Below are 22,961 nucleotides of genomic sequence, written 5' to 3'. Positions count from 1 at the left end.
TACTGTACTGCATAGAAATTGAGTTTCACGTGGCCTCTGTACTTCTGCTGCCATTGTGTCCCTCCACAGGGTCCTCAATGCTCTTTATCTGGCTGTACCCTACTGTGTTTTAATTCCAAGGCAACAGCAAGAAAAGCTGGTAACCAACTCGTATGTAAAATGAAACCCCAAAAAATAAGTATGGGGTCAGGAGTAAAGTGCCACGCAGGGCTGCTCTGCTTGAACACTGGCTCTTCTCTGGGGTCCTGGTGACAGCCCTGTCAGTCACTTTCTTCCATATTTGGTCCAAAGTAAAGTATTTTATGGTTTCCCTTCATTATTTATTGCGCTAAAGGAAAAGTAAGTAAACCATTGAGCACTGAGTTGAGGGCTCTGGAGAGAAGTACAGGAGGGTGGTGCCACAGGTGTGCACCTTTTTTTAGTTGTTTTGCCATTTTCCCTCTGCCAAAACAGTATCTAGTAGGTGTAGAAACTAATACACTGACAGATTGAAAAGAATGCTTCAGTTCCTGCTGTAAGCAATAAAATAAGTTCATCGTAAGGTGAGCACACTATATTGAGCATCTCTTTCCTGATATCATTTCCTTCCTAAGCTGCTGCAAGACCATGGTGCATTTCACATCCAGACTGCTATACTCAGATGGCCTGGATGTCCCAGGTCAGACTAAATGCACTGCCTGTGATTTCAGAAATAGGAAGTGTTGTGCCAGGGAAGACTAGTTGTCCTTCTAGGCTCCCATTCTGTCTCAGCCTGTGTCAGGTGCTTGGAGGGTGAAGTGTGTGGGTGATATTCCTCTGAAATACCAGTACCAAGAGACTAATGATGCATTCAGAAAGTGCATAAGGTTTCACCATCAATGCAGTGGTCTAAATCTTGCTCTGTGTTAAATTAATAAAATACTATAGTCTTAGTCTGGTACTATATCCTTTGTTATAGGTTATATTTTTCAAATATTAGTATTTGAATGAGTCCAAATACATTCTTTGCCCATCCTGTCTGCTTTCTAAAGTGTCCTCATATATTTTAGCAGACCTCATTTTTAGAAGTGAAGCATGTTTTTTTCTTTCTTTCTTTCTTTTTTTTTGAGATGGAGTCTCGCTCTGTCTGGAGTGCAGTGGCCGGATCTCAGCTCACTGCAAGCTCCGCCTCCCGGGTTTACGTCATTCTCCTGCCTCAGCCTCCCAAGTGGCTGGGACTACAGGCGCCCACCACCACGCCCGGCTAGTTTTTTGTATTTTTTTTTTAGTAGAGACGGGGTTTCACCATGTTAGCCAGGGTGGTCTCAACCTCCTGACCTCGTGATCCGCCCGTCTCGGCCTCCCAAAGTGCTGGGATTACAGGCTTGAGCCACCGCGCCCAGCCTTCTTTCTCTTTAAATTCTCTGGAGTTTGCTTCTGGATGCAGTTTTCTTACACCAGTATGTTATTCAGCAAACCTTTGTTTGCCTGAAGAGTGTGCCAAGTTTACCGTTCAGCACTTGGTCAAATTAAGCTCACCCCTGAGCAGCCTAAGAGAGAGAAGCAGAGTCATATAAGTGCAGTAAATTGCAGTCCACACCCTGGAGACCCTGTGACAGAATTATCTGTGGCTGCTCGTGGAGCCATCAAATCTTCATCTTTGGCACATGGTAAGATGTCCTGAAATTTGGGGGTACTGACTAGAGAAAGGGACTCAGGAACCAGCATAGTTGTCTTCTGGTGTTCAGAGGCCTCTCCTGGGGCCAAGGGTACAATCTTGTGTTTCACACTTTTTGTGTCTTAGAAAGTGGAATCAACACCATCTCAGGGGCAAAGAGCAGGGATTGGGGGAGAAGAGGACAGGATGTGTTGAGCTTCAACTGGAGGGCCTTACAGATGTCATTTTGTCAAATCTTCCTCATTCATTATTTTTTCCATTGTGCATATGAGAAGAGTGAGACTCATACAAGTTAAAAACGGTGTGCTCACAGTCCTACAGGCAGTATGAAGTGCCACCAACAATCAAAGCACAGATCCATGGGACTTTGAAACCTAGGATACTTCAGCGACACCACTCTGCTTTTCCAGTGATCTACAGAGACATGGCTTTCAAATCAGTATAAAGAATTTCCAAGGACTTAAAATGGAGGAGGAGTCAGCCTTGAGGAGTCAGTCTTGAAGCTTCGTCCTGTAACCACAAGGTTCTAGCATAAACTAAAGAGGCCTTTCTCAGAGAAGGCATCTGAACAGGGTTTCTTTGTAAGTCATGGCTAGTGACACCACTCAGATTCCACCACATTCATCTCTTTGAGCGTGAAGACACAATTGGTGACATTTGTCGTGAGGGTAAATTAAAGAAGGCCCCCCTGGATGTTTTGGAAGGCCCATTTTTTTTCTCCTCAAACACTCCAGTTCCCCTAAAGAGGCCAGGAAAGCTTTTGGGGGTTAGGATGAGGACACGACTCTGTGCCGTTACCTCCTTTCCTCCCTCACCCAGTCCATTCCTCAGAGCACGCACCAGGGCAGATCTTGCTTGAGGATTTCCGCGAGGGTGTTTTTCAGTTGAGATTGCATTTTAGTGAGTAATACCCCTGCCAAAGCTAAACTAAATCTGTGGGAAAAGACAGTATTCTTTCCCAAGCTGCTAATAGAACTGCTCACGACATGCTCAGAGTTCATCAATCAGCTGTGACCCAGCCAGTGGCTCCTGCCTGACACCCATCTCTGCCTGGTGGCAGTTTCCTGAGTTATCAGAAAGCAGACATCATGATTCCTGTGTGCTTCTCCATGAAACGTCTCCCTCTGGAGGGGGTTATGGGGACATTAATTCCCTATCTCTTAGGGTGACATTGGCTGACCAATTTATTCTGAACTGTCCCCTCGAAACAGGTTCATTTGACTAAAAATTAAAGTTAAAGCATATTAAATCCAAAACATATTATACTATAGATTTTGTTTTTGTGAAGCTTCAATATAGTTGAAGCTATATCTGAGAAGTGTGCTTGCTACTTTGAGCATATGGGCAACGTAGTTGTGGTTAAATATGGCTGCTTCTCTCACAGAATCAGGGATGGCTTCCCTTTCTTGGGACTAGCCATTTACAGAGGATGACATATATCAGGTTCGTTTTGCCATACCAGAGGTGCTCAGTTGCAAGCTGACTAATACCCTGCCTCCTACCCTTAGCTGCCTGTTTATTTTTAAGAAATACACCTATTTTTAAATTTTTAAAGTAGAGCTATAATAAATTCTCATAGAACCCATGCTCATGCATCATCTGAGTTTTAATGTAACTTCTCAGTAAACACTCCAGGATAATTTAGTTGCTTATGAGATCCACCTAGTGTATAGAGTTACTGGGCATAAACTATACTTCAGAACATCTGGCAGCCTCTTTTATTTGAGTAAAACATATAACAAAAATTTGCCATTTGATCATTTTTAAACATACAGTTCAGTAGCATTAAGTGCATTTGCAATGTGTATTCATCACCACTACCTAGTTCCAAAACTAGATCACCCCAAATGGAAACCGCCTACCCATTCATCAGTCAGCTCCTTCCCCTCCCCAGCACTTGACAACCACTTGTCTACTTTCTGTCTCTGGATTTGACTATGGATATTCATGTAAATAGAATCATACAATATGTGGCCTTTTGTGTCTAACTTTCACTTAGCATAGTGTTTCAAGATTCATTCACGTTGTAGCGTATATTTTGTACTTCGTTCCTTTTTATGGCAAAAAAAATACTGCATTGTATGGATAGACCATATTTATTCATTTGTCAATCGGTGGGCATCTGGGTTGTTTCTACCTTTTGGGTTTTGTGAATAGTGCTTCTGGGAACGTTCCTGTACAGGTATTTGTTTGAACATCTGCTTTCAGTTCTTTGAAGTATAGACGAGGAGTGGGATTACTGGGCCGTGTGTTAACTCTGTTTAACTTACTGAGGAACTGCCGAACTCTTCCTCAGCAGCGGCATCATTTGCCATTCCCACCAGCAATGTCTAAGGATTCCAGTATCTGCATCCTCACCTCATTTTTCTTTTCTTTTAAATAATAGCCATCCTAATGGGTGTGAAGTGTCATCTCATTGTGGTTTTGATTTGCATTTCCTTAGTGACTAACCGTGTTGAGCCTTCTCATGTGCTTGTTGGCTATTTGTATATCTTCTTTGGGGAAATGTTCTATTTACGTCCTTTGCTCATTTTTATGTTTGGGCAACTGGGCTGTCTTTCTCTTGTTGATCGAGTTCATGTTTGTTTGTTCTTAATGGAAATTTTCAAATATGCACTAAAGTCATTAGAATAGTAAAACAACCCTCCTGTACATACCCCTAGCGACAAGTCATCAGCACAGGGTGCTGTCACCACGCCCACCAGGAGGATTCAGAAGCAAACGCCAGCCACTTAATGTCACCCCACACTTAGAGCTCACTCCTCCCATTGTGTCATAATCAGTTTGCTTGAATTAAGATCCAAACAGGATTCTCACATTGCATTTGGATAATATGTCTCTTTTAGGTCTCTTTCAGTCCGTAAATTTTCTTTTTTTTCCTGTCAGTTTCTTTTTGAAGGAACGGGATTGATTGTGCATCCTATAGAGTGACCCACATTTCAGATTCTGTTGGTTCCTTCCCGATGCTGTTGTCTGTGGTATAAACTGGTAGGCAGAGCTGGAGGGTAGATCTGATTATGTTTTTGGCAGAAACACCTCAGCTGTGGAGTTCTGTCCATTTGCAGCAGGACTGGCTGCCTCTTTCTGTGATGTCACTGCCTCTGATAACGAGGTCAGTAATTCTGGGTAATTCTGTCACTCCTTCATTAAGCTTCCTCTTTACAGGGAAACCCCTTTGTCAGCTGTTCAGCTGCCTTGACTATGGTTTGGTCAGAAAAGTTCTATCAGGCACTTGTTCCTCTCCCTTGATTTTCCAGCACTAAGGTTCACGAGTGGTTTCCAAGCCAGGCTGGGTGTGTCTTTGTAGGTATCACCATAAACTCACCAATGTCACATTTTAGATGTACCACCCCATTGTACTTAACACCTACCTTCAGGTTTTCAAATGGCGAGCCTTCCTCTTGGCTGTGGACTCGGATCACCTGGGGACCTGTAAAGAAAATTCGGCCCTGACTCGCCCACACCACGGCGTGAACGTCTCTGCCGTGGGGCGAGCATAGGAAAACCCCAAAAATCTCTGCAGTGATTCTAGCGCACAGTGAGGATTAAGGGTCTGTATTAGATCAAGAGCAAAGATGTGCAGGGCCTGTCTCCAGAGGCTGCCAGCTGCACCTCGGCCTCCTGCCCTGCCTCCCTTCTTGCTCCCTCTTTACCACGTAAATACCAACACCTGGGCTCCATGATGAGCCGGGCAAGACTCTCCCTGAAAATGTGCTGCTTCCTCTTCCCCTTTCCTTCCCTTCCCCTTCCCTCCCCTTCCCTTCTCTCCCCTCCCCTGACCTGGAGCAGAGATTGGCCCTGCTTCAGGGAAGAGATGAGCACTGTGGTCCCCAGGGCAGCACCCTTAGATCAGCAGCTAGAGGACCTGGCCAGGTTACCTCGCAGGCACCACTGGCCCCAGGCAGGTGCCTGTTCATCACTCCCAGGGCATCGTGTGTTTAACTGCCACTACCCAGAGATATCAATCAACAACCTTGATGGTTTTTTGACTCTCTTTCAGACATTGTGTCTTCTCCCACCATATTATGCAGAAAAGGAACCTCACCCACCTCACTCAGGCTCCCAAACTCTACCCCATAGTATGGGGGGAGGAGGGGGCGCCGTGATCCAGGGTTTTGTGAGTAACTCACTCTTACCTCATGAGGCTGGGCTGTGATCCCCAGCAGGTTTCATTCTGAGTGCACCGGGTTGCAGCTCAACAGTGTGGTGCCCTTGTGAAGCTGGAGGACCAGTGAGGACCACCTCTGCCTGAGTGTGGACCTGGGGACAGCACTCTGCGCGGCTCAGACAGGCATGAAGAAGTGGATGCTTGCATGTGTCAGCAGAGCGATGAATCAGAGCCCTTGGCTTCTTGCCCTGTGCCCATAAAAGTGGCATTTCCTTAAATAGACCAGAACCTTAATAACTATTTAAAGAGCATGTGGTATTTGGGAGTATATTTTATGGCCCTTAATTAAACTTCAAACAAATTAAAACATTTAGAGATCTTTTATGACATATTTTTAATCTTTTTTGTGGAGATTTGTATAATCTCTTGGCTTTCACATCTCACCCTAAGGCCACAGACAGAAGGCAGGGTCAGATCTACAGTTGCGGTTTCCATCCTTGGTCAAAAAGCAGTGAGTGGAAACCACCCAGCCAGTCCCTTGGAGGGGCAAAGCTGTCAGGAGTCTTTATGAGGGTAGAAAGGACACCAAATGGCACTGTGAAACAGGCCCTGTCTGTCCCCTGTCACATCTCTTAGTCGACATTTCCTGGATGAAGGACGTGTGCCCTTAGGAGAAAATGGGGCAGAGCTTCTTGTTTGAGTCTGTGCAGAGGCCGTTTTGAAAGTTTGTTCTGGCACATGTCATCTCTCTTGTTTTGTCGACCCTAATCCAAACATGGAATTATCTCTAAAATGACCTGAAAAAACTAAATGCAAAATCTGAATTCCTCAGTAAGAAACTTGCATTATAATTAGTAAGTAATATGTTTTCTATGTCTCTAAGAAGAAAAAAATTAACCTTTTAAAAATAATAGAGAGATTGGCACCGTTGCCCATGAATAGTGAACAATAGAAATTCCTTCCATTAGTGTGCGTTTTCCCCTCTAATAAGTGTGAGTTTTGGCTTTAAGAATAGTTTACTTTAAAGGGCTCTGCTGGCCTCCACCAGAAGCTGTTTCTGTAGGAATCAGGATATAAGTGCAGAGTGGAAGGCCCTTGACCCTCCAGCCCCTCCGCTCTTCAGCAAAACATAAATGGCCTTCTCTCAGAGGGAAACCCCTGGAAGATAAGGACTTTCCTTACGCACTGAAAGCGCCACTTTTACAAAATAGAAATGCCGTTTCTAGGCAAGCTCTGTGAAATAAACTTGTAAGAAGGGATATCTGTGAAAATTGTAACGCCATTATAGCTCATCTAATTTCATGCTCTTCTGGCTTCTGAAAATTTGATTTGCGAGGCACGCGCCCAGAGTCCCAGCTACTTGGGCAGCTGAGGCAGGAGGAACCCTTCAGCCCAGGAGTTCAAGCCCAGCCTGGGCAACATAATGAGAGACTCCCTCTCTTTTTTAAAAAGCACACAGAACTGATTTGTGACTGCTCTTCTCTTTATTCGCCATTGCTCCTAATGCTTCATGGCAACTCATATGTTTCTAACTGCAGGAGATTGGAAGTCCTTGTGGCCTCTCCACATCACTGCTGCATTGACCACTCTCTCCTGTTTTAAATACACTCTTCCTTTGCCTTCCGGTTTTTTTCCCCGAACCCCCCGGCCCTTCCCTTTGTTCCATTAAAAGCTGTTCTTCTCAGCATGGCCATTACTTGTTGGAGCTCTGAGGGGCTGGATCCGAGGCCTCCTTCTTGCTTATGGCCTACTGTGAACATCCCTAGGGGATCCCACACAGGACTCTGATGATGCTGCACTTTCTGTCTCTCTGCACTGCTCCTCTGACTCACGTGTCAGTACCACCAAGCAAGCACCTTTGGTTTTCTCCAAGGTATCTTGAACTCAAGGTGACAAAAACACACCCCTCATCTGCTCAATGCCCACCTTTCTCCAGTGAGCTCTGCCCCTGTGAAGGCCACCACCAACGTCTGGTTCTGCCCACAGAAGCCAAAGGCCCATCCCGAGCACTGCATGTGCTATCCCTCCTCATAGCCAGTCTGTTGCCAAGTCTAGTCTGCTTTAGTTGCCAAGTATCTCCGGAGCACTCCTTCTCCCACCCACCACTCCAGCCCAACCTGATATGGACCTCTGCAGCCACTGACCAGCTGGCCTCTGACTTTCCTCCCCCTGCTCCTGGCTGTTCTTCTGACCGCAGTCCAGCCACACTTCCCTTTAAACCTCCTTGAGCCCTGGCCCATGTCAAGTCCGCGTGTCAGCCCTGTCCAACAAGATGCCTACCCAGGACACCCCAGGTGAGGACTCATTGAGTGTGCAAATGAGTCCTCAAAAAGAGCAGCCCATCCCCAGGCCCTCTGCCCTTTCCCACAGGCTGTCCCTAGATTTGTGGCCATGGCCACGTCCACCTGTGGATTCCATGCTGGGGCCACAGATTTTAGGGTGTCACTGTGTCTCCTGCTCTCCAAGGTAGAGGTTCCCTGTTACTGTTAGTGGAAGAACACGACTCCAGGCCCTTCATTCTTCTGTTTGTATGCCAATCCCAAGAAGACCTTTGCAGGCCTGCAGAAAACACATCCACACACTGGGCGGCCATGACCCTCCTGTCAGGATGGAAAGCTCTGCCTCATGGCATCCAAATGGCTTTGAAACAAGTGATTGTAGAGCATGTTTCCTACCATTGTGTTTTGAGTGAGAACTTCCAGCAGTTGGGATTTCAAGCTAGTTTGTTATCTGAGTTCCTCATCCAAACCCCCTTAGAGAGAAGGGGAGAGGGAGGGAAGGAAGGAACCACACACCAGGGCACTGGTATTGCTCCATGTGCAGCAACACACGGAGCGGTGGAGGCAGGTGGACGTTTACAGGTCACATGAATATGATAAGGGTCAGCAGAATTGTGGCCACTGCCCAAGAGCAAGGCTCCAGGAAGGAGCAGCCTAGGGACATTCTCTGTGATTCTGTTGCGTATTGGTGTTCTGGTTTGGACTCATGCCATCTGCAACACAGCAGCTATCTCCTCTAAAGTAAGCAAACTAAACCCTAAAAATACCTTACAGGCCGGGCACGGTGGCTCATGCCTGTAATCCCAACGTTTTGGGAGGCCGAGGCGGGCAGATCACCTGAGGTCAGGAGTTTGAGACCAGCCTGACCAAATGGTGAAACCTCATCTCTACTAAAAATACAAAAATTAGCCGGGCATGGTGGTGGGCGCCTGTAATCCCAGCTACTCAGGAGGCTGAAGTAGAGAATTGCTTAAATCCGGGAGGCGGAGCTTGCATTGAGCCGAGATCTCGCCACAGCACTCCAGCCTGGGCAACAGTGCGAGACTCTGTCTCAAAAAAAAAAAAAAAAAAAAGAATACCTTACATGTGTAAAGCAAATCACAGTTTCAGAAAGGGTTGAGGACTCGTCATCTTGTGTGGGCTGGGATTTGCACACCCGCCTCACTGAAGTCCAAGAGAGCCAGGGTGGTATGCCCAGGAAGTGTCAAACCTGGCTCAAACCCCTGCCCCCAAGTTTCATACTAGTGGTGATGAGTTGTTTTTATCCAAGACATAAAAGCTTTAGCTTTTTTCCTCAATTGCCAAGAAGATCCAGGGTGACTTTAGCCTTCCTGGGAAGGTAGGGATCACAAGTTCCAGGGGCCACCAATCCGTAGGCAGATTCCCCTGCCTGTACCTGTTGCCACCTTAGAAAGCAACAGAAAGTTTAGTTCCAGACCTCATGCGGATGGAGACAGCACCAGGCTGCTCCCAGGCTCTTCTGTGGGGTCCAGGCATGGAGCAGAGGCATGAGGGACAGATGGCAAGAGGCAGGTCTGGGGGCCGCCTGCAGACACTTGATGAGGGCCCCAGGATCAGGGGAGGAGTGCTAAGCAGGCAGTAGGGAAGGCAGGGCAGGAACCCTTGCCTCAAGCATCCTGTGAGCAGTACCTCACTGTCATTCTCACAGTCATCCAGAGCAGTCTGGAAGGAGGCTGAGGCTCCGAGAGGCCAAGCACAGAGCTGGTCTGTGGGATCATTCGTCTCTCCCTGTGCTCCCCTGGCAGCCCGGAGCCCACTGTGGTCTGGGTTTGGGAATAGCTGGCGGGTTGTATGAGTGGTGGCGGCTGGCAGGTAGGGATTGGAGGAGGCCTCACTGGGTGCTGTTCCCACCTGCGGAACAAGGGTCTTGACTGGCTGAGGAAGGGAGAAGCCATTTCTCTGGTGATTCCATGCGATTTTCTGTTGTTTCATGTGATTCCTCTCCAAGATACTGATCCTGTCATAATATTAACAGGCCGTGGTAGCCATGTGGAGGGGAGCTCCCTGCCTTCCTGCCTGGCGTTCTTGCACCGTGCCTTCCGAAAACCCAGCTTCGTTGTTCTTAGATTTAGTCAATATGACTTCATTAGCAGTTAGGCTTTTCAGCCTGGAACATTTCAAACCACGCAACAGCCAGTGATGTTGGGAGCAGAGGGTTGCAGGCTTCTTCCTCACTTCCCTGGAGGAACCCGTTTTTCAGAGCCTGGGTCATTCTCCCCACATGATCTCTTTGGATGCGGGAGGAGGCAGAGCGGCCAGCAGGCGCTCAGGCTTCACTTGGACTCCTTACTTTCTGGCTTCCAGCTTATCACGTAGGGTGCCTTGGAGCCATGTGGAGCAGCCTGGCCTGGCTGCCCTCCAGCCCACCAAGGGTTAAGGGAGGTGGGGCCCCCAGCCAGCCGCCTTTTTGGGCTTTAGTTGTATTGATAGGAAATTTCTGTTGTCAGGTACTCAAACGTGAACTTCCTCAGCCTGGAACTGAAGGAGCCATTGTTTTCCTCCGGTTCGGGTCACTGTGGCATGCTTTGTAAATGAAGCCTCTCTTCCCAGAGGTTCCAGGTGGGGCAGGGGTGCTGGAGCAGCAGCTTCTTCCCCGGCGTGGTGTTGGGTTTATCTTGAGGAAGTGGAGGGGGAAGGCTGGGGTTCCCACAGCCAGGCGGATGGGACACAGGAGCCTCTGCCTCCAGGCGCTGTGAGGCAGTGAGGCCAGGCACGTCCGCGACCCTGCCAGAGCTGCCTGCATTTCAGGGAGCAGAAGGGGCGGCTGCGGCAGGAAGTGAAGATTTGTTTTCCTCCAGAGGTGAATGTGACCTCTGAGGGCCAGGCGCTGCCATTGGCCTCGCACAGAGCTCCACACGTTATTGAGAAGCTTCCTGGCCCCCTCTCCCTGCCAGGATGCCTCTTTCATCAACCGCTTAGTCCCTTAAACCTGGCTCTTTTTTTAGTACCTTTGATAGACTTTTTCCTTTGCATTTTGAGCAAGGGGACCTTGCATTTTCGTTTTGTAGTGGGCCCTGCCAGTTATGGAGCAAGTGAGTCCCAGCCCATTCTCCATGTCTTGCATACTTCATTCCTGCCTCTTCTCCATACCCCAATTCTAGACTGACTTCACTGTGGAAAGGTGCACAGAGCATTAGGAAGTCTTACCTAGACGACTAAAGGAAAGCAGGCCCATCCTCCTATAATACACCTCACTTTGAATGATCCCATAGACCCGCTCTGTGGCCTGGGTGAGCGTCTTGGCCTCTCGGAGCCTCACCCTCCTTCCAGACTGCTCTGGGTGACTGTGAGAGTGAAAGTGAGTACTGCTCACAGGATGCCTGGGGCAAGGGTTCCTGTCCTGTCCTGTCTTCCCTGCCGCCTGCCTAGCGCTCCCCTCGGTCCTAGTTTCCTCCGTAAAGAGCTGCTTTCTGAGATTCCGATGAGATCAAAGAGATGAGATTGCATGCGTGTGCATGTGTTCAGGGGTCTTCAGTCAGCAGTAACTGTCAAGCCCTGTTTGCCACAAGGCACCTTCTTCATTAGGTCTTCAGAACCCTTTATGGGGTGGTAACTGTTAAATCATGGCCAGAGCAGAGAGCCACATGGAGGGCAGGCCAGGCCTCTTGGGAATGTAGCAGGTCTTACTCTCAGAACTGCGTCTTCGTGGCCAGAAAGTGTGAGGACTACTACTGAGGCAGAGAGGATTCTCACCTGGGCCAGGTATTTGGGGAGGGCTGATGTCAGTGAATGACTGGTGGCACACTCTGAGGTAGCCAGATCAGACTGTTGGTACACCAGCCACCACAGGCTTGCTGCCACCTTCCCCTGCGACTCTTGGCAGGTTTGCATTTCCTTGTTCCTTAATCTGGTCACTTTCCTCACAGCAGTTTATAACAGTGTCTCTGGGTCGTATCAGAGAAGCTGGAAGCAGCAGATGGTCAGGTTAATGAGAGGAAATGGCCTATGAAAGTAACTCTTGGTGCTGCTGTCCTTTGGAAGGCTCATGCTTTGCACAGCCACTGGAGCGTTCTGGGTACGTGCAGTCAGGAGCCAGACAATAAATACATTTTGATGATGCAGGTGATGAGAAGTCAGCCTCATGCTCCTCCACGTGGTCTGCTGCTTTGTGAGGACACCCGCCTAGAGCTGTGAGGCTGGACTGATGGTCTCCCTTGCGGGGGCGGCCTGCCCAGCCTGCTTTACTTGGGTCCTCGCTGGGTCGGACACATCCTTGCAGTTCCGAGCCTGGGTTCCCATGGCCTCCACCTGCCCCTGTCTCTGAGCCACAGGTCCCTGACTTGGTGTTAGGTCCTGACAGTATATAAAGAGGGGTCAGGATTCATAAAGTGCTTTTGTAAGCTTTGTAAGACTCTATACAGATATAGTTAATAATATAATGATAATCATAGCGTTAATGTTGTTCTGTGAATCACTCGTTCCCGGGAGGAGGATAAAATGCTCCCCAGGAGCTGGACGGTTTGCCTTGAATAGTAAAATCTGGGCTTTCTTGGTCACCTAGGAGGCTGGCTCTTGGTGCAGTTGAAGGTGGCGTAAAATAATGAAAGTAGGACAGGGTGGTGGGGAGGTGTTCTTTTTCAGCTTGTGGTGTCTGCATAAAGTATTAATTAGGAAATTTGAAATGTGTAGATTCATCTTCATAAGGACTCTTGCAAATAAGGGTAAAGGCTACATACCAGCTGAATTGCAGAATATTTTATATGATAAAATACTCTGGGCCAGGCAAGGTGGACTGCACCTGTAATCCCAGCACTTTGGGAGGCTGAGGTGGGAGGCTTGAGCCCAGGAGTTCAAGGCTGCAGTGAGCTATGATTATGCCACTGCACTCCAGCCTGGAGACAGAGTGAGATCCTATCTCTTTAAAACCTAATAATAAAGGCCGGGCGCAGTGGCTCAGGCCTGTAATCCCAGCACTTCGGGAGGCCGAGGCGGGTGGATCACAAAGAGATCGAGACCATCCTGGCTAACACGGTGAAACCCCGTCTCTAATAAAAAATACAAAAAATTAGCTGGACGTGGTGCTGGGCGCCTGTAGTCCCAGCTACTTGGGAGGCTGAGGCAGGAGAACAGCGTGAACCCGGGAGGCGGAGCTTGCAGTGAGCCGAGATTACGCCACTGCACTCCAGCCTGGGTGACAGAGCGAGACTCTGTCTCAAAAAAAAAGAAAAGTAAAAATAAAATCTGAATTATGTATTCCTTTTATAGTTACAAATACTTTAAAATGTGGAATAAGGTGCCCCTTAAAAGAAAGTCAAGGCTGGGTACAGTGGCTCATGCATGTAATCTCACTGCTTTGGAGGCTGAGGCGAGATCGCTTGAGCTCGGGAGTTTCAGACCAGCCTAGGCGACATAGCAAAACCCCATCTCTACAAAAAAATAAACAGAATTAGCTGGATGCAGTAGCACGTACCAGCCTGTAGTCCCAGCCACTCAGGAGGCTGAGGTAGAAGGATTGCTTAACCCCAGGAGGTCGTCAAGGCCACAGTGAGCCACCTCCACTCCAGCTTGGGTGACAGAGAGACCCTGTCTCAAAAAATTTTAAAAAGTCAAGGTGGTTCCCCAAGAGTTGGCATGGAGAGCACACAGCCAGCCTTAACTGGCTCCTAATGCAAGATGGGGGCAGTCAGATGGTGACAGCTTCAAGTTACAGAGGTGTTTTGGTTTGTGGTTTGTGTGTTTTTTCGGAGATGGGGGATCTCACTGTGGTGGCAGGCTGGGGTGTAATGGCTGTTCACAGGCACAGTCATACCATGCTGCAGCCCTGAACTCCTGGGCTCAAGGGATCCTCCTGCCTCAGCCTCCTGAGTAGCTAGGACCACAGGCACATGCCTAGCAGCAAATTGCAGAGGTTTTTGATGAACTGCAAGTCTTTGCTTAGAGTCCCTGATCTGGGATGTCAGGCTGAGTCATAACTTTTCTTAACAGAACAGCCCTGCCCCACTCCCGTGCCCCATGCTCCTCCCTGGCAGAGTTGAGGCCACAGCCTGCAGGGCTGAGGAGCCCTGTACGCATCCCACCTCCCCATACGAGATTCTAACAAGACCAACTCACAGAGGATCAAGGCATTTAATCAGACCAATAAATTGCCTCATCAAAGACATCTTTAAGCGAACCTGTATTTTCAGATAACTTTTTTTAACCACGAGTGTGTGGTGGGGTACACTACAGCAGTCTCCAGTACATGTGGTGCGTGGCCTGGACCAATGCTCAGGGGGCCATGTTGTCGCTCTCGGCTTCTCACCGTCCATCAGAGCAGGTGTCGTTGCAATGAAAAGGGCAGAAGGTATCTTCATGTGTGGGCACACTTTGAGATACACCCCGACTTGGAGGATCTTTTACGTGCTTCAACAACCAATGGAGAATGAGTTGTATTTTAATACATGGTGCTTTAAAGGTCATTGATTACTGGCAGGGCGTGGTGGCTCACTCCTGTAATCCCAGCACTTTGGGAGGCTGAGGTGGGCGGATCATGAGGTCAAGAAATTGAGACCATCCTGGCTTACACGGTGAAACCCTGTCTCTACTAAAAATACAACAACCACAAAAAAAATAGCCGGGTATGGTGGCACGTGCCTGTAGTCCCAGCTACTCGGGAGGCTAAGGCAGGAGAAATCACTTGAACCCGGGAGGTGGAGGTTGTAGTGAGCCGAGATCACGCCACTGCACTCCAACCTGGCAACAGAGTGAGACTCCATCTCAAACAAACCAAAAAAAAAAAAAAGGGTCATTGATTACCACCCATGTCCTCTGGTCTGTACTGTCACCCCAACAGGTCATGGTAGAGGCCAGCTTCAGCAGCCTAGGGGCCTCTCTGTATGCAACAACTAGTAAGTCAGCAAGACGCCACGTGTTATACCAGGCCCAGGCGTGACCATGCAGGGGCAGCCATCTACAGCTGGTGGGTGGGACGGGTTGGGGAGTCATAGGTACCAGGTAGCCCTTGGACATGCCCGCCCTGCCCTAGGTTTGGTTTTGTGTTTTGGAGGCCGTGCAGGATCTGAGGCCTCCTGTGTCCTCCTTGGCATCTCCTAAGAGGGTCCTAGCATGTGTTGGTTACATGTTTTTCTTCCTTTCCTTCAGAATATTGACATTACAAACTTTAGCAGCAGCTGGAACGATGGGCTGGCTTTCTGTGCCCTCCTGCATACGTATCTCCCTGCCCACATTCCATATCAAGAACTGAACAGCCAGGATAAGGTAAGCCATGGAGGGCCAGCTCCTGGCACCCACCTCACAGGGTTGGAGGGCTGAGAACCAAGGGCAGTGCCTGCCATCAGCAGGTCACATGCCACAGCGCTGGCTTGCGATTGCCTCGTGCCAGCTGGGTCTTATTCTGGATCAGGTCATTCATGCTGAGCCCACCAGTCCCTGACCCACCTTGTGTGGAGTATTTGGTTGGTTCAGAATTCCCCAAGCGATATCATTCCTGGTGGGAGCAGCCAGTCGTTCCTGAGTGACTACATTTAGGATGAAGAGCTTCACCAGGAGGGGGCCAAGAAGGCAGGAGTAGTCAGGCAGTGCTCCTGCCTTCTTGGCAGGGCTGACCAGGCCAGGCCAGCCTCCTGCCACCTTGAGGAGGGCTGTCACTCCATGGCCCATTCTGCACTGTGGGCCTTAGAACTGGCAAGAAACACCAACCCTGTGCACTCCAGGGCATGGGGACAGGGTCAGGGAGAAGCCCTGCCCAGACGGCCACTGGAGAGGATCCAGGCCTGCAGCTCCTGCCCCAGTCCCCTGCTTCCCCCATGTCAGCCCCCAGCTCTGCAGACAAGCCTTGAAGATCCCTGTGGGGGAAGCTCATTTGATGAGTGTTCCTAACTAGCTTTTGGGGGCGCTTGTTCAGGCGCCATAGCATTGGTGCGTCAGAAGTGGGATTCTTCAGGAGTGAGGAAAGAACAGGTGTTGGTGGGTCACTCTGCAGCAGGTCGGGAGGGGAGGGTGGCTGGGCCTAGTGCAGGGTACTTGCTGCAGACGTAGAAGCTCAGGCTCCCAGCGTAGGTTTGTTGTGGCATCAGGTAGAGGTAAGTGTGCATCTGTCCCAGGCCGTTGTGGAGACCACGTGACTTTTCTCCGTGCCTTGTTCATGCACTCCTGTGACATGGTTTCTTTTACAGAGAAGGAACTTCATGCTGGCTTTCCAGGCAGCTGAAAGTGTTGGCATCAAATCCACACTGGTGAGCCCTTGTGCCCCTAAGTCACTGGCAGGGCCCTCCTTCTGGCTACGAAGAGTTCAGTCCTGTTTAAGCTGAATCCTCGTGGCCGTGGGGTGGTGTGGCTGCCTGATAAAAGGCAGCTACGGGGTGCTCTGGGGCCAAGGGAGGGTCCCATTAAGGGTGGGTGCAGATGTGGGATCTTGCATCCTGGCACCCAGCACTTTATCTCACGTAAAATGCCCTGAGGATCCCCCTGAAAGGGTGGGAGGCCTGAGACCATGAGCCCAGCCAACCTTACCTGGGATGGCTCCTTGCAGTCACTTCTTCCATAAGGGAATCCCTAGGGTCAGAAGAAAAATGTCACATGTTTATAAATCTCGCTGTCAAAAACGCCACGCCAGCAGGTCCCTCTGCCTTGTCCATCTAGAGGGAGAGAGCAAGGCAGCTCCCAGCCAAGGCAGGTGGCTTTAGAGGCTCCTGCACTTCCTTGTGATGGTGTGGGGAGCCACTGCTCACAGGACAGAAGTGTGGAAACCCGGCGTGTTCTCAGGTTTAGGCCTCTCATGCTTCTACCTTGCCGAGCCCGACTTCCCGGGAGAAAACACAGCGTCCGAATCCAAAGCCAAAGCTTCTACACCCAGAGACACTTTTATGAAGTAAACTGAGTGCTGCAGCATTGCACGGTACACACAGACCATCAGGGGATGTTCAGAAAGGGCGGAGAGCCCACAGGCCAGACCAAGCCCCAAACAGTCCTAGATCTGGGGCCCTCCAGGGCCACCTCCTCATCCCTGTGCCCCCACCCTAACTTGCAGCAACTGGAGGTGCTGTGAAGAAGCATTTACACCCATGTTCACTCAGAGTGTTCATGCCACAGGTACATCTAAATCCCTGGAAATGTGCTTTTTTTAGGGTGGCCTCTGTTCAACTGTTGTACAGGGAAAAATAAGTTAAATATTTCCCCATTCCTGAATATTTTACAACACGTGTAAAGTTCCGATATATTAAAAAGCAGGCCTTTTTCCCACCCTCAAAAGCTTCTGTAGTCAAGATTCTTGGATTGACCAGACAGGTTTTCGTTTTCTGCACCAAGTCACCAAGGGCGCCCTCCTGATCCTGCATGCTCAGTCGCACGTCCTGTGCTCCTCACCCACGGGAAGGGAAGGATCGCTCAGGCCGGCCCCTTGGGACACTCCCCACGCCCTCAGCCGCAGCAGTGTATCACTTTTTGAGGCCTTCTGTCGCGTGTTAAAGACTGTGAGACACTGGAGTGGGATGGGGGTGGGTCCACGGTTTCCCAAGTTTGTTTTCCTACAACATCAGTTCACCGGTCACAGGTCACTGGCGTTCAGCAGAGCACAGTCACAGAGCAGAGTCTTGAATGATTTCAGACTGTTGCCCATGGTGAAAGCCATCAGAGTTGGTTCTGGGAACCTCCGACACAGAAAAATTCTCCTAGGCCAGTGCCTGGGGCTGAGAAGGGCTCTCAGAAGGGCCTCCCAAGGAATGGTTTAAGAAAAGAGGCAGGTGCGGGGAGGAGGGAGGAAGTTCCCCCGCCCAGACTGGATGAAACCCCGTTCTGCAGAGCTGTGAGCAGGGAGGCACCTTGCCTGTCGCTCTGGGGCTGGGGTGGGTGGCCTGGGTACAATGCTGATGCCCAGGGAGGAGGTGCTCTTGACCAAGCTTTAAAAACATGTAATTAGTCCTAGAAAATCTTTCAAGGCCCCATCCAACCCCAGAAGCCCATGTTGCTGTGGCAGAGCCCATTGGGACAGCCTGGAGGTGACCTGCATTTCTAACCAAGCCTCTTCCTTGTCTGTCAGGACATTAATGAAATGGTACGGACTGAACGGCCCGATTGGCAGAACGTGATGCTGTACGTGACGGCGATCTACAAGTACTTTGAAACCTGAGCATGCTGGGAGGAGCCGCCCCAATAGTGGGGGGTACCCCTCCACAGTGACCGAGCGACACCAACACCATTAGCTACGCACCCCTGTAAAGCTTCCAGCAACTCCAACTCTGAGCTGCTCCGCAGCGTGTGAGCCTCCAGCTTGGGGCTTCCGTATTGGCAGAACTCAGCCGTGTGGCCCACAGCTCCCACCAGGGCCCCTCCCACATGACCCATCCACTCAGGTCATGTGGGCCCAGCACACATCCCACAGGCCAGTGGCTGCTGGAGTTTTCCTTCTGAAAAGAATATTGAACTACACTAGTGCTCCAGGGCACCAAACAAAAAGGGCTTCATGCACAGCTGAACTTGGGAAAAGGGATTCAGTTCTGTGGGAAACTCACTGGGGTTGATGAAGGCTCGGCCGTGGCACTTCCTGACTATTGGCTGGGGTGGGTTCCGGCACTGATGAGAACGCAGGAGAGTCAGTGCCTGGCAATTCCCAGCGCCCTGGGCCCTTCACTGTCCTAGTTCGGAGGAGCATGTCATCACAGACGGGTCAGCTGCCCCACACCTGACGGGGCTGTCCCGGCCGACGCAATCCAGGTGTTTTCAGCCTGAGCTAGGAGAGTATCTAGAGGGCGTGGTGCAGGCGTGCCAGGGCTGGGGGTGCTGCTGCTGCTCTCGCGCGGCTGGGCTTTTTGGCAGGAAGCAGTCCCACGGTCCCCTTGCGTGGAGACTGCGACCTGTCTTCCAGCCTGGAAGGGGTTTGGAGTCCCAGCTCTGGCTTTAGATTTCTTCATCATAGGGAGTTTTTCTAGTTAAGATTTTTGTTTTGTTATGAGCAATACTGGAAAAAGTCGCTCCTGTTCTGTTAGTACCAAAGTTACATTCTTTCAATAAGCATAGACATCTAAACAACATCTGTACGTTAGCATGGTGAGAGCAAGGAATGAAGCAGGAGATAGGAGAAAAGTAAACAACTTTAGGGAGCCGTGGCAGTGTCATTTAAACTCACTGAGTCACTAAGACATCATCCTCCTAGGCCAGAGTTTAAGAAAGTGCCTTAACTCTTCTTGTGAGGGCAGCCACTGCCCTCCATGGCCAAGGCAGGGGCCTCGTTCAGGGCTCAGTGGTTGAATTGTCTCCCGCCACCATGTCTGTCCTCCCCAGCTACTGGGTCCTTGCCCCCCGTGCCCACCCTCCCCAGGTGCTGGGTCCATGCCGTTTGAACCAAAGCCTTATTTAAAGGTGGTCACTGGAGATGCTTTTAGGCTGGAACTCAACAGCTCTTTTTGGGAATAGGGATCTCCCGTGTGCCTAATGCAGCAGCTATTGGTTTGAACAATGTCCAGACAAGACGTGTAGCTTTGAGAATACAACTGTGTGTGGCACCTGCAAAGCCCTATGAGGAAGACCAGCCACCAGTGGAAGCGGGTCACTGCCCCACAGACTGGATGCAATGAGGGGCTCCCAGGAGGCCCAGCCAGCCCGACTGTGGGCTGAGGGGTCTGCATTCAAGCACGATGTTCTAGACCAGGAGTTTAACATGCCTGCGTAGCCTAGAATGTGGTTATTAGGAAAGGGGCTGTGTATGTGGGTGTGGCTGCCAGCACACCTGGTCACCAGATGGCCAGGAACTGCCCATCAGCCCTGCCCAGACGTCAGCCTGGGAGCTCAGGCTGCTGCCGCCAGCTGGATACCTTTTGGTGAAATGCCCGTTTTCAGCTAAGGAGAGGCCAGGCAGGCAAAGTCATGCCACAGAGCATAGCAGAGACCCCCGCAGATGCCTGGCCCAGTCCCCCCGTCTGAGTTGTCTTCTTGTTGCTGTTCCTCTGTTGATGGCCAGCTCTGCTATTGGCATGAGCCACTAATGTTCGTGTGAGAATTACTGTTTTTATATGTCTCTCCATTTAGGTGTCCTCAGTTCCCATTTTTGCTCTCATTTGCCTTCACAGAGGCCAGTCCACCTGTCCAGATCCAGCTGACTGGTCATGGTTTGGTTTATTTATTTTGTCCTTTAGGGGCTGTTTTGCCCTAAGAATGAGGGGACTTCCCCGGGTCTGCAGTTCCCAACTTTATCCTTTGCTGGCCATGCGAGCCCAGCCCTGGTGCATCATGGGATGAGGGGGTAGGGATCCCCAGGTTCTTCTAGAGGAAGGTGGCCATGGATGGATGGGCTGTATCTGTGTTTTCCCTCTGGGAGTCTCATGGGTCCAGCATCAGGCCTGGAGTCAGCAACAGGGAAAGAGGGTGGGCATGGGGAGGGCCTGGCCCCGCCTATCTAGAGGCTCACCTCGGTCCCCTCCTTGGGGAAGGTTTGCATGCAGAGCTGCAGGGGAGAGGGTTCCAGAAGCATTGCCTTTTGCCTCATCTAATAGGATCCTTAGAACACTGTGGACTTTAGGAATGACTATAGATGCTCACACATGTTTAAAGTGACATTTGGAGATGCTCTCAGTCCTGTGGCACCTGGCACGAAGCCTCCAGGAAGCCACTTTGCCTCTTCTCCCTTCAAGCACAAGCTTTACTGCAAAAGGGCCAGTCGCATTTCTATTTCTCTCGATCCCAGGCTTCTGTGAACTAACGATACTTTTAAATGTTGTTCTAGTAAATATTCTTGAATGTATTAAAATGGCTGAAACAACAAGCTTGGGCTTTTCTAGCTTGCCCTCCCCTCCCTGTCGTCCCTCTGGCATCACATAAACCAGAACCCAGCTGCCTCCCGGGACTGGCTGTGGAGAGGAGGGCATCTCTGAGCTAGCCTGTGGCCCTACCCCAAGGCACACTTCCTCGTGTGGGAAGATCCTGACCAGGAGTCCCGGGTGGTCTCCCCTGGGCCACAGCACATCACCGTGTGGCCTGGGGCTGTGGGACAGTGAGCCCTGTAACCACTGGGGTTCTGTGACAGATGACAAGACCCCAGAGACCGTGGCAGAGCTGCCCCTAAGAGAGTGGAAGCCCCTACATACCCTGGACACATGCCTTCCCCAGGGACAAGAGGAGTGTGTCTGGAGGGGTTTTGTTTGTTTCGAAGCATGTATCATCTTGGAAATAATTGTCAGGATGTATAAAATAAGAAGCAAAGTATACTACCCAGAGGCAACCAGATAAACCTTTTTTTCTGTGCATTGTTTTTGTTTTTGAGACGGGGTCAATGACGGCTCACCACAGCCTTAACCTCCAGGGCTCCAGCAATCCTCCTGCCTCAGCCTCCCGAGTAGCTGGGACCACAGGTGTGTGCCACTATCTCCAGCAAGTTGTGTGTGTGTGTGTGTAGAGATGGGCTTTTCGCCGTGTTGCCCAAGCCGGTCTTGCACTTCTGGGCTCAAAGCAATCCTCTTGCCTCTGCCTCCCAGAGCCTTGGGGTTACAGGTGTGAGCCACTACAGTGATTGTGAATGCACTGAGCTGGCCTGGAGAACACTCATCACCTTGTCCACGTCACGTGCAAAAGGCCCATGGTGGTGGTACCTCCTGCATACGAGGGCATGTAGTGAATGCGCTTCCCAGGTGGACTCTCCAGGGTTGGGAGCCCAGCAACTGCCTTGCCCTTGAGTAAGCTGGGCGTTGCACTATGACCTGTAAGTGCTCATGAGCTGCACCCCTGGGTGCCAACAGCCGCAGGCACCCTGGGGTGGGCAGCGGGCAACAGCTGTAGAGCTGGGAGCTGGGTGTGGAAGGACTGGGGCAGGACTGGGCTTGGATTCAGCTCCTCCCTGCTCAGCAGCCCCTGCGTTGTGTCCTCTGCTGTATGGAGGGGGTTCTCCCCTAGTGGTCAGCAAGCATCTGTGGAGCCTGCTGGGCAGGCCTTGTGTGCAGCGGCCTCCACACGTCAGCAGGGGACCGCCGTCCCCGCCAGCGCACCTGGGCCTTGTCCTGGGCAGCACAGACTCCTCCGCCGTCCCCAGGAGGGGCAGTCACTCCCAGACCCTCCGCCCTTCCCGCCTGCAGTTGCAGCTGCCTTGGATGCTGACTAGGGTGGCCCTGAGGGGATCCTTCTGTCCCCAGTTACTGACTTGCGGGGCCTGTCCACAGTGCTGCTCCCCTCAATTTGGAGCTGGCTCTGCTGCTCTCCAGGGCAGCACCTCTGGGGAGGGCATCTCTTCTACCTTGACTCAGAGAAAGTTCCAGGATCTCTGAGGGGCAGCTTAACAGGTGAAAGGGGGAAGCTTTGAGATTCCAGGGAGAGGAGAGATTCCAGAAGGATCCCTTACACCCCTTCAGCACCCTGAAGGGCGTGCGGGCCTGGGCCCAGATGCCATGCCCTGCCCCAGCAGCCCTGCCTGGCCAGCTCTGTGGCCCCAGCCCCACGGGGCCGGCACTTCCTGCAACCTGGGGGTAGCCTGGGTTCTATTTTAGGTTGTCCCTTAAGTGAGGAACCAGGGCAGACAGAACCGGTCTCTACATGCTCAGAGCCGCTTCCTCATACATCAGGTGAGGATAGACTCCTGGGTTGCTCAGATTCGGGGCTCTGGATTCCAGCAAGAGCTTTGACCCCAACAGGTCTGGACCTTACTGGGCATCTACAGGAGGCTGGGCTGGGCACAGGAAAGGACTCCACCTCCTTGGCCTGACTGGCCCCCTCAGGCTGAGAACGCGTCGGGGGCATCCTGCTGTGAGGCAGGGGGAGGGGTCTGGAGAGACCAGGCGCAGCCTGCCAGTTGACCGCACCAGGCCCAGAGCAGGAGCTGAAAGGTCTGGTCTTTTGTCTCCACCCTCCTGTGTGTGTGAGGAAGGGGTGGCAGGGGGTCTGCAGTCTTAAGAGCCAAGCAGAAGGCCGGGCGCGGTGGCTCAAGCCTGTAATCCCAGCACTTTGGGAGGCCAAGACAGGCGGATCACGAGGTCAGGAGATCGAGACCATCCTGGCTAAC

General features: G+C 51.0%; 2 protein-coding genes across 4 annotated transcripts in view; both read left to right on the top strand.

Moving 5' to 3' along the window:
• The window catches only part of SPECC1L (sperm antigen with calponin homology and coiled-coil domains 1-like), a 149,379-nt gene extending 128,162 nt beyond the window's left edge, over nucleotides 1–21,217 (top strand). For all 3 annotated transcript variants that reach the window (XM_011989159.1, XM_011989160.1, XM_011989161.1), the window contains 3 exons: nucleotides 15,125–15,241; nucleotides 16,159–16,218; nucleotides 18,021–21,217. In XM_011989159.1, coding sequence (XP_011844549.1) covers nucleotides 15,125–15,241; nucleotides 16,159–16,218; nucleotides 18,021–18,110 — 267 coding nt within the window. In that variant the 3' untranslated portion in view covers nucleotides 18,111–21,217. The remainder of the gene's footprint in view (nucleotides 1–15,124; nucleotides 15,242–16,158; nucleotides 16,219–18,020) is intronic.
• BCR (breakpoint cluster region) overlaps nucleotides 1–22,961 on the top strand; it is an 814,161-nt gene that overhangs the window by 520,412 nt on the left and 270,788 nt on the right. The window lies entirely within an intron of this gene.

Source organism: Mandrillus leucophaeus, unplaced genomic scaffold, assembly GCF_000951045.1.
Source record: "Mandrillus leucophaeus isolate KB7577 unplaced genomic scaffold, Mleu.le_1.0 Scaffold349, whole genome shotgun sequence".
Taxonomy (NCBI): domain Eukaryota; kingdom Metazoa; phylum Chordata; class Mammalia; order Primates; family Cercopithecidae; genus Mandrillus; species Mandrillus leucophaeus.
The sequence above is the reverse complement of the archived record's forward strand: the minus strand, read 5'-3'. Positions and strand labels throughout refer to the sequence as shown.